General features: G+C 48.4%; 5 protein-coding genes across 5 annotated transcripts; 1 reads left to right on the top strand and 4 right to left on the bottom strand.

The window, feature by feature from the left end:
* Positions 1-158: 158 nt before the first annotated feature.
* Positions 159-4024, top strand: N7471_004409 (uncharacterized protein; the record flags this gene model as incomplete). Its single annotated transcript, XM_057277128.1, has 2 exons — positions 159-317; positions 389-4024. The coding sequence occupies 2 exons, from the start codon at positions 159-161 to the stop codon at positions 4022-4024; spliced, it is 3795 nt and encodes a 1264-aa protein (XP_057136738.1).
* A 1063-nt stretch (positions 4025-5087) lies between these two features.
* Positions 5088-6179, bottom strand: N7471_004408 (SUR7/PalI family protein; the record flags this gene model as incomplete). Its single annotated transcript, XM_057277127.1, has 2 exons — positions 5088-5987; positions 6042-6179. The coding sequence occupies 2 exons, from the start codon at positions 6177-6179 to the stop codon at positions 5088-5090; spliced, it is 1038 nt and encodes a 345-aa protein (XP_057136737.1).
* Positions 6180-7307: 1128 nt separating this feature from the next.
* Positions 7308-8591, bottom strand: N7471_004407 (glycoside hydrolase family 5 protein; the record flags this gene model as incomplete). Its single annotated transcript, XM_057277126.1, has 6 exons — positions 7308-7837; positions 7898-7995; positions 8052-8116; positions 8173-8325; positions 8384-8442; positions 8504-8591. 6 exons carry the CDS (start codon positions 8589-8591, stop codon positions 7308-7310), a joined length of 993 nt encoding a protein of 330 aa, XP_057136736.1.
* A 910-nt stretch (positions 8592-9501) lies between these two features.
* N7471_004406 (SGNH/GDSL hydrolase family protein) lies at positions 9502-10609 on the bottom strand (the record flags this gene model as incomplete). Its single annotated transcript, XM_057277125.1, has 5 exons — positions 9502-9705; positions 9761-10016; positions 10069-10318; positions 10371-10453; positions 10518-10609. 5 exons carry the CDS (start codon positions 10607-10609, stop codon positions 9502-9504), a joined length of 885 nt encoding a protein of 294 aa, XP_057136735.1.
* Positions 10610-11174: 565 nt separating this feature from the next.
* N7471_004405 (tRNA (34-2'-O)-methyltransferase regulator RTT10) lies at positions 11175-14821 on the bottom strand (the record flags this gene model as incomplete). Its single annotated transcript, XM_057277124.1, has 3 exons — positions 11175-11978; positions 12032-14749; positions 14804-14821. 3 exons carry the CDS (start codon positions 14819-14821, stop codon positions 11175-11177), a joined length of 3540 nt encoding a protein of 1179 aa, XP_057136734.1.
* Positions 14822-14999: the final 178 nt, after the last annotated feature.

Genomic DNA, 14999 nt, shown 5'->3' with positions numbered 1-14999 from the left:
TGGTGCACCTGGGCAGGTGGGTTCCAAGGTTTTTGATACGGTGCGACCTCTTTTTCTACAAACGCCAGGGCTACAAACATCTCATGCCCACTGCTTACTCTTACCAGCTATGACCTATATGCTGTGTACCACGTTGACTACAAGGCTGGATTCGCACGATGAATCCAGTAAGTCCCTGGATCGCAGCTTTGGCCGACCAATGTCTCTCATTTTACCTCGGTCAAAATGATCAAGATGAAGTCCAGGTGGAGGATATTGATGGATGCCTCAGCTTCAGTATCCGCAGGCCCACACTGAAGACAGCCGTTGTTGTATCGGTAAAATATCTCTAGCGAATGCAAGAATGAAAAAAAGAAGTGTTGCTAACTGTATGTCTTTTGTCTGTTAGTGGGGACAAGGAGAGAACAGTCATTGCGCCACATTTACAGACTCAAAGAACCAGATCGATGCGATTATTTTACGTGACTCGCCGGACGCACAGGGAGCAACATCACCCTGCCCACCGTCGATCAAAGGGGGCCCCAGGCACCTAGTTGAACTTTCCGATATCAAGCTTATTTTTACATACTCAGCATCCGCCCCGGATGTCTGCCTTCACGTCAATCGCTTTACCATCCATCAGAATGCGGTCTCAAAAGGGGATGTGCCGAAACCAAAGCTCAAGAAGACGCCATCTATCAGAACCCTGATGACTATGGCATGCGAGAAAATCCAAAAGACCCGAGGGCATGCTGGCTCCAATGGTCAAACAAATCCAGGATTGACCGACTCATTTGTTTCTCAGCGTGATCAAACTATGCCACCCAATCATTCCGAAAATAATTCGTTATCACAGTTGCTATTCTCCCAACCTCCAACTGATATGCGCTATGGCGCACCGAAGGGTAATCTGATGACCAATCGCGTTTCCCTCAATGGGTCATCGGATCTTCTGGGATTGCTCGCGCGTTCTAATCCTATTCAAACGAACGACACCCCCACTCCGTCTTATATCGAACAAGAGGTGGACAACCTCATAGCGGAGTGTAGGGATCGGATTGCGCAACCTCCAAATGAGCCGGATGATCATGGCCGGACTCATACTGTTGGAACGGGGGACAACCAGCAGTTTTCGAAGAAAAGACATCGTGGCAGTACAGATGCGCCGTCGCAAGCAGCTCACGATGATGACCTTGGTTCGCAAGGCCCGCAACGTCCAAATACATCACCCTCCAAAAAGCGACAGCGTATTGATGCTGGGGAGGTGATGCCGGCGGACCCAGCTGAATCCGAGAAAGTGCAAAACAAGCCTGTGCCGTCACTTCCTACGGTCCAGATCATAAGCACCAAAACGGACAGCGTGTGCCCATCCGTGACAAATCCATGGGAAGGAATGATCAAAATACCTTTTGGCGAAGTTGATATTCCAAAAGATCAGGCAGACCTGTTGGAGGGGCTCAAATGGATCCCTCAGGACCCTGGTGTATCTGCACCTCTATGCCATGTACCACCTCATCTTTTGACGAAGTGGAACAACATTGCACGAAGAAGACAACATTTGGCGGAAGAAGCACAAGAAGAAGAAGAAGTAGAAGAAGAGGATCAAGTATCTGAACGTGCCCTTACCCCGACCCCGCAAGATCCCTATACATCTCCCATACCATGGTCTCCGTCCCCCAATAGGGCCCCTGCTCGAGATATTCTTCCACGGGACACCGCTTCTCCCCCAAGATACAGAAGGCCTATCAGAAAAACTCCTACGCCAAGCGGTACTCAACATAGCGTTGATCGATCTGCAGAAGGTGGCGTTGTGGGCGTGGTGAACGGCTCTTGCAGTGCTCCTTCTCATCCAAGGCAGGAGGATATCGTCTCGTCAAACGACGATATCAACACAGCAGACCAACAATGTTCTCCATCTCCCGAGGAAGTAACGACAAAACCGAGAAACCCAGTGTCTTTGGACCACGATCCTAGCGATGGCCCATCCCCAAAGCCCAACGCTTCAAAATCGCTCGATGTGGCCAATGACCAACCCCCAAGTCCAACACAGGAAGATTCTAATTATGAACCACCCGCGGAAATCCCCTCATTTAAATCCGAATTGCTTATTGAATCAAGTGGGGATGAGAGTGACGAGCCAGAGATGGAAACATATGTTCCTTTCGCTCTAGGTGGAAGCCTTCCATTAAGCAGTCAACCTGAGCAGGAACTTACTAGCTCGGGGCCGTCGCTTCCAAGATTTGTAGGGGGCACCATCCAAGTGGTGGAGACACCTGCAGTCTATGCCACACGTCTAAATCCCGAGAAGCAAATCAAACAGAGAGCTGGATTTCAGCTCCCGAGCTCTCAACAGCCATGTTCTCAGGCCGCCAAGACATCCCCCTCGTCTCGAATTCTCAATACCTACCGCTCGCAAGATAGCCACGGACACAGTGACTTATCCCAGGAGGCACCAAATCCATCTTTGCCGCTATTGGAAGATCAATCACTGTGCGTAGATGTGCTATGTACGCAGACGAGCAGCGTACATGCACCCTCACAGGCCACAGTCCAGTCGTCCTCGGACGTTGTTTTGGATTCATCGAGACCTGTTCAACGACAGCGTGGGTCATCTATCTTCCATTTAGACCCCTCAGACGACCCATCATATTTTCCTCATGCCAGCTGTCACTCGCTGCCTATGTCTCAACTTCATGAACCAAGCCAAGATTCTTCGAGAGGACCCTTTTCCCTCGACGGAGCCTCGCAATTGCCGGAATTGTCCCCTTTGGAATTCACCACTTGGGTCGCTGCCCACGGAGAATCACCATCGAAATGTTCACGCCCTCCGCGCTGCGAGAGTGTTGATACTGGCCAAAAGGCATCTCACAGTCCAAATATCGAGTTGGTAGCACGACGACAGGGCTTTATCGGCAAGTCAGACAAGTACGCTGAAGCACAGACAATCTATGAAAAGTTCTGCAATGATTATTCACCGTATTCTGGTGATTTCGCTCACTTCACTGAGATGTGCTCGAAACTGCAGATAATGCGGCAAAAGGGCCAACTGCAACGATCGTTTCTATGGGATGACTTTGTCATCCAACACCTGGAGGAATACCCACTCTATTTTGCAGAGCGCACACAAGAGTCGAAGACACTGAATTACGAAGATTTCTTTTGCTCGAGATTCTCACGCCCCCAACACAAAAAGAGAAGCCTAACAGCTCACGGAGTTGACATAGTCGCCTCTCAGTTTGTTCCACCTACCAGTGCCGAGCTAGGAAACCCGCCGGTTCCACATCAAGTAACAATCCAAGGCGAGGTAACCAAGGATAAAGCGATGCAAAGCGAAGTGGCCAACGCTTCCTTCACAGCCAGTCTTGTCGAAAAACTCTCACACCTCCATGCTCACTCCTTTGGTGATGTTCCTGTTCCGGATGTCCACACGCCCACTGCAACGCAGTCATCGCCATCCTCCTCTGCTGGCACCGGCTCGGGTTCGGTGGAGGTCAAAATCGAAGCAGATGATTCTTTCAATGAACCGATTGGCTCCCAAATTATCACGAGCAGCAATGATCAAAAGCCTATGCCCTTCAGTCATGATGAAGAGATGGTCGATGCAACGCAATACGACACCGATAACATTCGCATTGCGCCTGATCCGAACGACGTTGACATGGCCGAAACCGGCATGGACGAAATTGATGAGACACAGGAAGCAGATGACACTCACCATGAAACTGCCAGCATTGAACTTGGCGATGACACTGACGATCGCCGCATATCTACCTCTCCCGCGCCGCCCGTGGCCCTGGGTTCTCTAAATAATGCCGAGCCCGAGCCACTAAGGCAACGAAGACCCTGGTTCCGATCTCTTCGGAAAATATTCCCCACAGGTCCTGTGTGGTCTGACGACCCCGATACGCCGTTCAAGCGCTGGGCTCGACAAGACCAGAACGTTCTTCAGGAACTTCATCGTCGCGGTGGAGCTAGGGTTCTAACTGATGAGAAGGGGGTCATTCGACGGCCCACCTACAACCAAGAGAAGAACCCTGGTCCCTAGCGATGGTATTGCTCACACACCTTCCATTCAACAATTGTATTTCTATTTTTTTACCGGCCAGTGGCTGGCTCAGCGCAACGGCAAGGAGTATGCATAACGGCAGATACCATTTCATTTCATGCTTACTCGAGCAAAAGGAAACAAAATATCGGATGGTGTACTATCTTATTTTTCAGATTCACCTTTTGTGTATTTTTTTTGTACATTATCTCTAACAACCTAGCCCCTAGATGTTAAACCAGAAGACCCAAGTCCTGAAACCCCTTTTCTATCACTAGTGACAATACTCCGTACCAACCATGATAATTCACTAAATCCTAATCATACGCGTGTTTCATAAATGTGAAAAGCAAAAAGATTCCTCCAATCGGTTTTTTTTATTCCTAAACTCCTCGTGGGGCCCCAACGCCTCTGACAGCATCAAGCATCGGTGCAAAGATATCGAAGTAGAGATCGGCAGCAATCCACCAGGCTCAGGCCTTGCTGCAGATCCTAGATTTGGCCCCTGAGGCCCCCGAGGCTCGCAAGGGCCACTGTCTCATTTCACGATGGTGTTTGAGCTATTTGTACCCACAGAGAAGAAAGGAGCCTCGTGGGGTAGGATGAGTTTGCGAGGCTAGAGGAACTATCACTATCTACGATATACATACTCCGTACATACAAACTACGTCAGTAGGAGTGGGATTGGGGACTGAGGGATTTAGAGATTTGGAGTTTTTTGGTTGTTGGCGGTTTATGTTGTCATGCACTGATTGGAAAAATTAGGTTCTACGAAATTGGAGATATTGAAGAGCCAGCTGTTGTTCGTAGATGGATTTTTTATTGGATCGATTTGCAGGCAGATAGATACTAATGATTCCTCCGTGGAGGATCGAAGAAATATACAAAAATGCAAATGTTTCCTCCCATGGAGACCATAGCCTCGCTATGCAAAATGGCATGATGATCATCAAAAATTCAGGAAAAGGACATGGACATTAAAGCATGCAAAATACCACGAGAACGCCTTGATATAGCCAGTCTAAAATCGCTTCAGAAAAGTCATAAAAAGCCCGCAATATTTTTAGGCATGACGGAAGGGCTCGTAGGCGCTTGCCTGCTGGTTGTTGTGGGTCATGGGGATATCATTTTTGTGGGTGGGGGGAGGAGGGTAGGAGGTGCTGTAACCGTGCTGGGGAGCATGGGGCTGCTGAGAACCGAAGGGAGGGTGGGCGGCACCGATGGGCTCATAGGTGTAGGGAGCCTTCTCTGCAGTGATGCTGCCGCGGGTGTTGTGGCGGTCCTTGTGGCTGTAGGGCGAGCGGCCGGAGCAGCAGCAGGTGCTGAACATCCAGAAGATGGTGGCTCCCAGAGAGAAAGCGACCGCGAGCCAAGTAGCGACGTAGATGTTCTTGCCCAGGTCTACCTCGACACCATAGACCTTGAGGGCTGTGCCGAGGGAGCCCTTTGCGATGGAGAACATGATGCTCGAGGTGAGCGATGCGCCGAGAGTGAAGAGGAACGAAACAATCGAGACGATAGTGGTGACACAGCTGCCCCAGCGGCTGAAGATGGCGAAGATACCAAGCAGGACCTGGGCGCAGGTGGCAATAAAGGCGACTAGGTAGGCAATGAACATCCATTTGGAGACGGCCTTGTAAATGTTCATGGTTTTCTTCACGCCGCTGCCGAGCTCCTTCTCAAGCTGGGACTCGCTCATGCCCAGGATTGAAGATGGGCTGAAGTAGAACTCGGCCTTGGGGTCTGTGCAGGTGGAGACGGTATCCTTGCCGTTGGTAGAATTTCCCTCGCAGTAACCCCAGAGACCAATGTCGTAGAAATCAGCGATGTTGGCATCGTCCTGGAACGTCTTGATGGTCGCCGAGACCTCTTCCGCAGTGACGGAAGTGATACCGGCCTCGGCAAGGCGATCTGTGATTTCTGATGTAACTCCCGATGCTTCACTTATGTTTGAGAGGTCGAGCTATAAAATGGCATTAGCAGGTGCAGTAATCATGTGGGATCTTTGATCACTTACACGAATGAAGTATAAATTGTTCAAAGTAGAAGAACTGGCTTTTGTGCAACCCAATCCCACCATAATGATGCAGATTAATGACGCAATGGTCAAGACATAGGGCGTGAAGATACACGCAACGCGACCGGCTTTCCCCATAATGAATGAGGTGTATTGATATAAAGATAGGGATATAGAGAAGAAAAAAGGGTGAAAGATGGATGAGAAGTGGAGAGCTGAGATGGGGGGAAGACTTTAATATAACTGCATGAACATAGAGTAAACAACGTACAACCCTGGTTACGCACAGCCTCAAACTAAAAAGAAACTCCAGCCTCCCATGGAAGGAGGCGCAGGATCAGCGGACCAATCAGAGGCTGAGCGGTCACGTCGCCAGGGCCACGTTTGCTTCTATTTGTGACTTGGGCTAGTCCTATTTGGGTCTGGCATGATCCTTCATCTGTTTATTCCTACAATCCACACAATTAACACAGTCAGATCAGTTAGAAGAAACTACAATTTGGAGATATAGCTTTGCTTATATGCAGCTCATAGTCTCCTAAACATTATAAGCAGATTCTACTATCTCAAATACCCCTAAATCACACAGATATAGCGTACATACCTACCGTAGGTACAAAATTCAATCTATCAAAACTTCGTCATATCCATGGTTCTGACCGCCCCAGGATCATCACTCCAGTGGCCAAAACAGGTGGTCCTCCAAATCCGAGCCTCGTCACCCTTTCTCTGATCAGCCTTGTGGATCATTTTCAAATTTTCCCTCTCCGCCTCAAGACTGCGTAAGCCTGGGTAGGAGTACCGTTGTACGGGATAGATGCCAGGCTCCTCTATTTTTCTCTTGGCATTATCTCCCGTATCCCGCCCTGTCCTGTACCATTCCACTCTCCGCTGTCTCTGTACAGGGGCAGAATCCACTAAAATGGTGATGCCTTGTTCTATATTTACTATTTTCAGATAAACTTCTCTGAACCTGGGATAACCCCCCGCCGCGAACCTTGGAACCTACCGCAGCTTAAATGTTACGAGATCTTTTTTGGGCAAAACCATGCGCTGATCGACAACACCTCTCATATGTCCACAAGTGATACATGAGATATGGCCATCATTGGAAATTTTACTCTTTTTTCTTTAATACCTTTTTGGAAAAGCATGCATTCGTCACGAAAAACTTTTTTTTCCAAATTTGCGGCAACCGAACTTGATAACTCACATGCTACATATGGACTATGTACAACATATGTATGTTGCCTCGATCGAGAGTGTTTACACCAAATATGGCTCAAGCGTCGACAACATACCCGTGTACGCCAGCCCAGTGGTAGGCTCCATGCTAAAGATATAATCACCCCACCAAGGTCCGGCAGCCCACCACAATGCTCCGAGCCAGACGTCTGAGTTGTCACCCAGATAATCAAGCATGCCTGTAATCGCCGTCTTGCAATCGTCATTCACACCACCGGCAAATTCGCCGATAACCCCAACCTTGTTGTTATCCTTCAGCCACTGTGTCGCGGCCGTCACGCGCTCTTTTCCAATCGTCGTCGACACACATGTCCCGCTTGTGCCTGATCCGTCCGAGTCGAGGTACTGGTGCATCTCGTAGACGATCTTGTTTTGGGGATCGGTCAGGTCCTTCAGATTGTCGTTCACGTTGACCCAGGTCCACGCGCCGGTCCAAGAGTTGCCCTCGACGAAGATGTATTGGCTTGTTGCCCCCGCTGCGCGGATGCCGTCAATGGCTGCCTGGTTGAGCTTCAGGACGAGGTCTTGGTCCATGTCGTGGTACTCGTTGTCTGTGCAGGATGTGGTTAACAACAGGCCTGTCGTGCGACTAGAGGCTTGGGAGTACTAACTTGTATCGAAAATGACTAGCTCATTCGAAGCAAATTCGCCTGCGACGTTCTTCCAGAATGTCTGGAAGTCGGAGGCGCTCGACATGATCTCGCCGTTGCTGTGTACACTCATAAGCTTCGATTCATTCGCTCGTTAGTTTGATAGAACACTTACTATCTTCCATAGTTATGCGGATCAAGCACGGCGTGGGATCCTGCATCAGTGATGGCTTTGACCGTCTGCCACTAGATCAGTATCCGCTTGTTGCCATTTGGGTAGTTATGTGACAACATACCGCGGTCAGATTTTTTAGATAGGCATCGTCAAACCCGCCTGTCATGGAGTTCGGTACCAGCCGTTCCATCCTGAAGTCCACCCGGAAGATGTTCATTCCTTTTCCAATCAATGTTTGGATGGTGCTAGCATCGGGGAAGATATAATCGGTTCCCTATCCCGATCTTTATCAGTTGGGATTCTCCGAAGACATATATGTTTGGCCCACTCACCCAGACACCAGGAAGGTTATTCTCGCCGAACTCAGCTCCGGATTCGCTTGTTCCGAACCCTATACGAGAAATGTGGTCAATGGATGATCAAAAACATCTTTTGAATTCATGGACTCGAACATTTAAAAGGCGAAGCTCTCTTTGCATGGGGAGCTGCTGCTGCGGATCCGGCCACAGCGACGAGGAGGGCAATTTGATCGAATCTCATATTGACGAGTCGAGCTCTTTGGATTGGTTAAGCCCAGAAAAGAAGAAGAGTGATGTGATGATAATGCGAAATGATACCAGCGGCCGGAGCGAACTGGGCATTTATACTTCTCTGGTCAGTGAATTAACGTATATCGTCGAATAACTGGCAGGATAGCCCAAACGAATACAGTCACCCGGAAATTAGAGGTCGATGACAGAAAAGGACACGGAGTTTCATAAATATTCAGTTCTTGGGACTAGAGTAGATTTCTGACGTCGAATAGGTTGGATGTACTCCGTACAGCAACTTCGGATATTACGGTGCCTAACACCAATGATCCATCACTAACGAGGATCGATCCACAGTATCATGCAACATGGTGAGGAATGCTCCTTCTTGGCGACCTCATGCGAAACGGATAGCCAAGAAGGCAATGTCCCCGAGTCTTCAGGCTAGTAAAAGCCAGATCCGTGTTTATGAAGAGTTATTCACTGTACATCGTCCATACCCCGCCTCAATGAAGCTTTCTTCAGGCATAGGTGGCTTAAATATGCATCGCTTTGTTTCGAGGGCCTTGATATTTTGCAAGCCCGTGGCGCTTCAGGCATCGATCGGCATTTCTGACATGCAGGGGGTTGTGGGGTGTAACATCCATGAATACTTCAGCGTAGTTAATTATTTCTACTAAACCAAGAACAGATTTGTTTTAAACATACGCTGTAATAATTGATAAAGACAGAAAACCAAATATGTGGGTAAAGTAAGCGTGGCAAGTTGATTGCAAGCTGAAACAGGAACCATGGCACTCAACAATCTTGATATTCACTGAAAAACAAACAGGCTAGCTAATACCCATCAAATATTTGAAACTTGAAACTTACCACTCTTAGTCCGGCAGATACTCCTCCCCTGGACCATCCCCATCATCCTACCAAGCACCGAGAGAGTGCATGTGCTTTTTCATATCCGCCGCCTGCAGCTTGTGGTAAGCATGACCTGGGTGATAGGAATTCCACCAGACACAGGTGGCACCATCGTCATTGACACAACTAGCATCGGTGAATCCATATTTGATAGGTGCATCGAGGACTTTGTTCATGAAGGCGAAGGTATCGTAGAGAACGGTTGTAGTCTGCAGCTAGGTTAGTTGTGCAAAATCATATATATAATCAGAGACCAAAACGTACGCCACTGTTGTCTGCAATGAATTCATTGACCATTGTTTTAAGGGCAGCGTTGAAAGCCGCGAGCCACTTAGCGTGGCCTGCCGCAACGGTTGTCCCTTGATCAGCGATCTGGGGAGATCGGCTTGTAGGCGGGACATTGAGGAAGAGGAACTTCCGTCCACCATTTGCATAGATCTTTTCAGCTTGAGCCTTATATTGGGCCATGATCTTTGGAATCAGGACACTGGCATCGTTGCTTGACCAAGCCCAACCAATGCTGTAAATTGAAGAGTTAGTCTTGTCGTTAATAGGGACCCAGGGGACCATACTCATTAATTCCAATCCACAATCCAAAAACTGCGTTTTCTGAAGTCCATGGTGCAGTATCAGGCTTCTTACTATATGCTGTCTCGAAGCTGGCTACTTGCGTTACCATATCTTCCTTCGTATTGGTACTGACAAGGGAATTGTCGAGGGACGCTCCTCCAACAGCGAGGTTATAGCTGAGGACTAGTGAGGCATTGTCCACAGTAGTCAGGTATCCCACCCAGTTGACGCCGCCAGTGGTTGTTCCGGTACCTGTTGTTTCTAATCAGTCAAGCCGGCTTGATAGAGAGCGAACAAAACCCACCCAGTGCTGGGTTCCCCATCGGGTTGCCAGCAGTTGGCTGCGTGCCACCGACGTCGAAACTAGTCATGGTGTAGGAATCACCACTGGGGATGCTTCTTAGTTCCTTTCCCAATGGACGATGAATAGAGGACACAATCTATCACCCACAATGTAAAGAAATAACTGTTTGTAGCGCGAGATTGCAAGGGAGCAGCAGCAGCCAACCCAGCGCCGGTGATCATACTAATGAGATACTTCATGATGAGGAATATATGCAATGCCTGGTGTAGTCTGTTGGAAGAAAATAATCACACGTTCATAGTTCTTTCCTTATATACATCCATGGATGTACCTATCCCGTCTTGGAAGTGCTGTTTTCGTTTTAGTCTACTCCAAATACACAAGCCCTAGAGCTGAGACGAATAAATTAATAAACCCGAGACTATATCATTTAATTAAGCGGTTTTGTCAGTCATTTCTTCAAATGGGGGTCGTTCCGCCTCATCCATATTAGTACAAAATACGGCGGACTCCCCGAAACTGCGGGGTAGATATGGAGTATTATTGGAATAATCAAGCTATTTCCTTAGTTCAGAGGAGCTGAGTAGTTCGTTGGAGTTGACGAATACCCCAAGATACTATATTGTCCAGTCGTGTGACGGATCCATCATGCAGCTAGAACCCATGCCCTAATTTACTTCTCTTCCTCTTACCCGAGTAGTTCCCTACTGTCTTCCTCTTGCCCGAATCTGTAGTCTCGCATGGTATCATCTATGTTCATATTGTTGTATTGAAGTCTTATATACATCCGACATCGAATCGGCATCATGCAGATAAGGCTCGATCCGATTCGGCAGCAAACATCTCCATGCCCACACCGCATACAACCAATCGCGACTGGTTTCTCTCCGGGCCAGGCACTTGACCCTCTGCGGGGAGGCCATTTCCGGGCCCATGGACAAGCCCCAGTATTGATATATCAGCCACGGAGCTGTATGTATCCAGTAGAAATCCCACGATAATGCCCTGCGTGCCAGGCTGTGTAGGGTCCACAGCGATTGACCAGATTTTGACTCGGTGGTCGTTGCCAGAGGATGCCACGGTGATTTTAATGGATTCTGTATTTGACGTAACGTCACGAGAGGTTTGCTGATTGAGTACTTTGACCGTGGTAACTGCCGCAGCGTGAGCATCGGGGATAGAAACCGTAGCTACCTGTGCATTTGTGCCGGTTTCAGATGGGTTTGTCCGTAGGAGGGACACGGAGAGAGAGTTATCATCACCTCCAGCCACAACAACAGTGGCTGTGTCTGAGATAGGAACTAGTTCCATCCCCTTGATGCTGTTGGAATGAATCTGATATCGACTTTCGCATGTGATGTTTTCTGGTGAACTGGAAGAGCCATCAAAGGGGTGCTTGGCCCTCAAGGTGGATTGTGTGATTGTATAAAATGGTTCAAGTGTGCGTGTTAGATCCCAGAGTGTGAAGTAGCCATCAGTCGCTGCGGTGATAAGGCTCACGGAAGAGCTCGTGACCAAAAAGTGGGCTTGGGTCAAACAGTTGGTCATGTATTTTCCACGAGCCAGGAGAGTGAATTGACCTCCATTAGATGGTGAAAGGTGGAAGATCTGCAAGTACGTTAGTACCGGCCGGGGTATTTGAAGGAAAGAACTACCCTTACCTTGAAAACGGAGTTGGAAAGAGCAAGGCACAGGAGGAAACCCAGCTCTCCGTCAACTTCCTCTACTTCCAGCAAATCGAAACTAGGTATCCGGAGATCTGAATTTTCGTCGTCCTTCGGACTGGCAGCCATCAATTTCGTAGCAATGCCGAATATGGGAATGGTGCGGACTCTCCACACGAAAAACTCTTCGTATGCAGCACTGGTGAATATATATCTTCCATCCTTCGACCAGGTAACTTGCTGAATCCCAGACTTGTGCGTATCCAAGACGCGCAGACACTCAAAGCTACCCCACGGACTAGCAGACAATGAGGAGGTCGGTGTGAAAAGACGAACAGTAGTGTCCTCTCCACCAGTCGCAAAAAGAGGCCGATCTCCACCGGTAGGATTAAAAACATCCATCGCTTTGATTTCCCGTCCGTGACCTCCAGCTCGAAGCAAAGTACTAGCACCAGCTCGTACGCGAGTAGTCATTAAAGAATCTCCGTCTTTCCACGTGAACAAAGCATTGTAATTTTTGTCTCCTGGGATGAAGTCCCAGCCTCGGCGAAAGCCGCCTGAAGCAATGGATACGATATCCGTCAACTTCGACTCGTTGCGCAGGACGAAATTTTGAGATCTGAATCCGTACAACATGAAATCGCCGGTCGCGTTATCGAAATAGGCGCCTTCGATGTTCCCACCGGTCATAGATGCTGTACGGTGCACTGTCTGTATCGACACAGCATCTGTTCCGTTCCCACAAAGCTGCAATTCGTGGAGACAGTAAGTTCCGTCTCGCCCACAGGTTAATACAAAGTCCGATTTTGTGGTATCACTCGTAGTAGCAGATGTCACGACGCTAATATGATTGACAAATTCTCGGCCATGAACACGTCGGTTGACCATTAAGGGCTCAGCCTTGGAGGTGTTGTATATAGCAAGAGCGCCGAATTTTGATCCTATAATCAAGTATTGGCCATCGAAGATGAAAGACGCACTGCAAACCACAAATGAGGATGGTAGGTTAAAGGTGGCTATTTCAGCATTGGGATGATCGCTGTTCCAGTCGGAGACGGAGACGAGTGTTATTTCTTCTCCGGTAGGATAACAGACAAGGAAGGTGATTTTTTTGGAAGAATTCGCGGTATCCATCTTGGAAGAGTGAGTCTGAAGGAAGAATAATCCAAGGGGTCTGTTGCCAACGTCTGTGATGCTGGTGACAGATTTCGTCGCGTGATTATAGAGTCGAATGAATCCTCGGGAATTACCGATCAATGCTAAACCCATCTGGGGCAAAGCAGTGATCACGCCAAAAGAAGCAAGGTCAGGTGTTTCGCATAGTGTCTCCCAATTAATGGCAGTCTCCTCTGTTTGATTGGGATACCCAAGCTGGATCCGACCTTGTGTAGAGGTACGAAGAAGGCAGTCTTGGGCGACAAATGCAAAGGCTTTCGATCCGTCAGCTGTCGGGTCCTGCTTCTTCGCCTTTACTTGCAAGGTAGGTGATTGCTGGAAAGAAGCACCAGGGCCATTGCCCAGATGTTCACCGTCATTTTCTTTGATGGGGAAACTTTTCAATGCACCATCGGCACCTCCGGTGTAAACCACGGTCTCAGAGCCAATTCTGCAAAGATCCAGAGACCAAATGTGCTTTCCAATATGTGTTTGTATTGAAGAAGTCTGACTGAGCTGATATTCAGTCGTCCCGGCGGATGAGGAGTGCCAGCTTAGGTCCCACAAAACGCAGGTGCAGTCCTCTCCACGAGAAACCAACCCCATATGAGTTTGGTCATTATTTTTTATGGCCCTGAAATAGACACCCCAAATGCGAGCCGTGTGAGCAAATGCCTGGACCACACATGACTCAGAACCAACGCTCTCCTCGCCTGCCTCAACAGGACCAAAGCCTGTGCTTCGCAATTCAAATCCGTCTGTGGAGTATGCAGAGGGATCTTGGGCTGTTTTGTGCTCACAATCTGATATATCCCAAATTCTGACAGTTCTATCGTCACTGCAGCTGGCCAAAATCCTACCAGACTGGCCTCCATTCAAAGAAGGGATCTGGGGAGAGATGCGGACACCGAATATTGATCCGTCATGCCCCGTGAAGAAATGGTGAATGGAGCCGACTGCATTAGCTTTGTGTGATCCATTTTTATTCAAGAAACAAGACCACACGATAATTTCTCCGAAGACGGTACCAGCGGCAATGAGGACATGGGAGGAAGACAGCGCAATCACATCGGCGGAGTAAAGGATAGACTTTACACTTGTGGCCAGCTGATAAATGGATATGGTATCTATCCCGGGAATCTCACTGTCAAGCACTTCGAGGCTCAGGAGTGCATTGTTCGAGGTGATCAAAAATGCCCCGTAATGGCCACCTGGAGCAGCTGCGCACCCACTCATGATCCAATCTGGAGCAGTGAACTCAGCACTAGAGGTTGACAACGTGACTTCATTGTCAGAGACCAGGAAGAAGTTGACCGCTCGCACTGAACGACCACCCCAGACGATTATTTGGACATGGCTTGAATCATGATCCAGTGGTCGTTGATTCAAAGTAATGAAACCATGGATATTGTTTCTTTTGAATATCTGGACTTGGGCATTGACAACACCGCTGGATTCATCAACCACCCGGAAGAGTGTGCCTTGGCTTTGAAAGATGAATCGTCTATCACCCAATACAAACGTCTTCAACGCTGTTATAGGGAGAAAAGCATCAATATGCTGCAATTTGAGTCAGCGGGACAGCGTTTTGACTACAGATATGGCAACACTGACCTCGATTGATAGAGACATTGCCAACTTCTACGCACATTAAGCAGAGAAAGAAATACACTGAATGTCTCAATTGCCTCAGATAAAAGTGTACATCCCACCAAACGCCAAAAAAAGCCCACTACTTTTTCGATGATTTCCCCGATGTGATTACATAACGCTGACACTAGTCCACAAATGGTTATATTACACACGTGAT

Source organism: Penicillium samsonianum (genome assembly GCF_028829775.1).
Source record: "Penicillium samsonianum strain IBT 33392 chromosome Unknown utg000003l_segment0_segment0, whole genome shotgun sequence".
NCBI lineage: Eukaryota > Fungi > Ascomycota > Eurotiomycetes > Eurotiales > Aspergillaceae > Penicillium > Penicillium samsonianum.
This window is presented reverse-complemented; position numbering and strand designations above follow the sequence as displayed.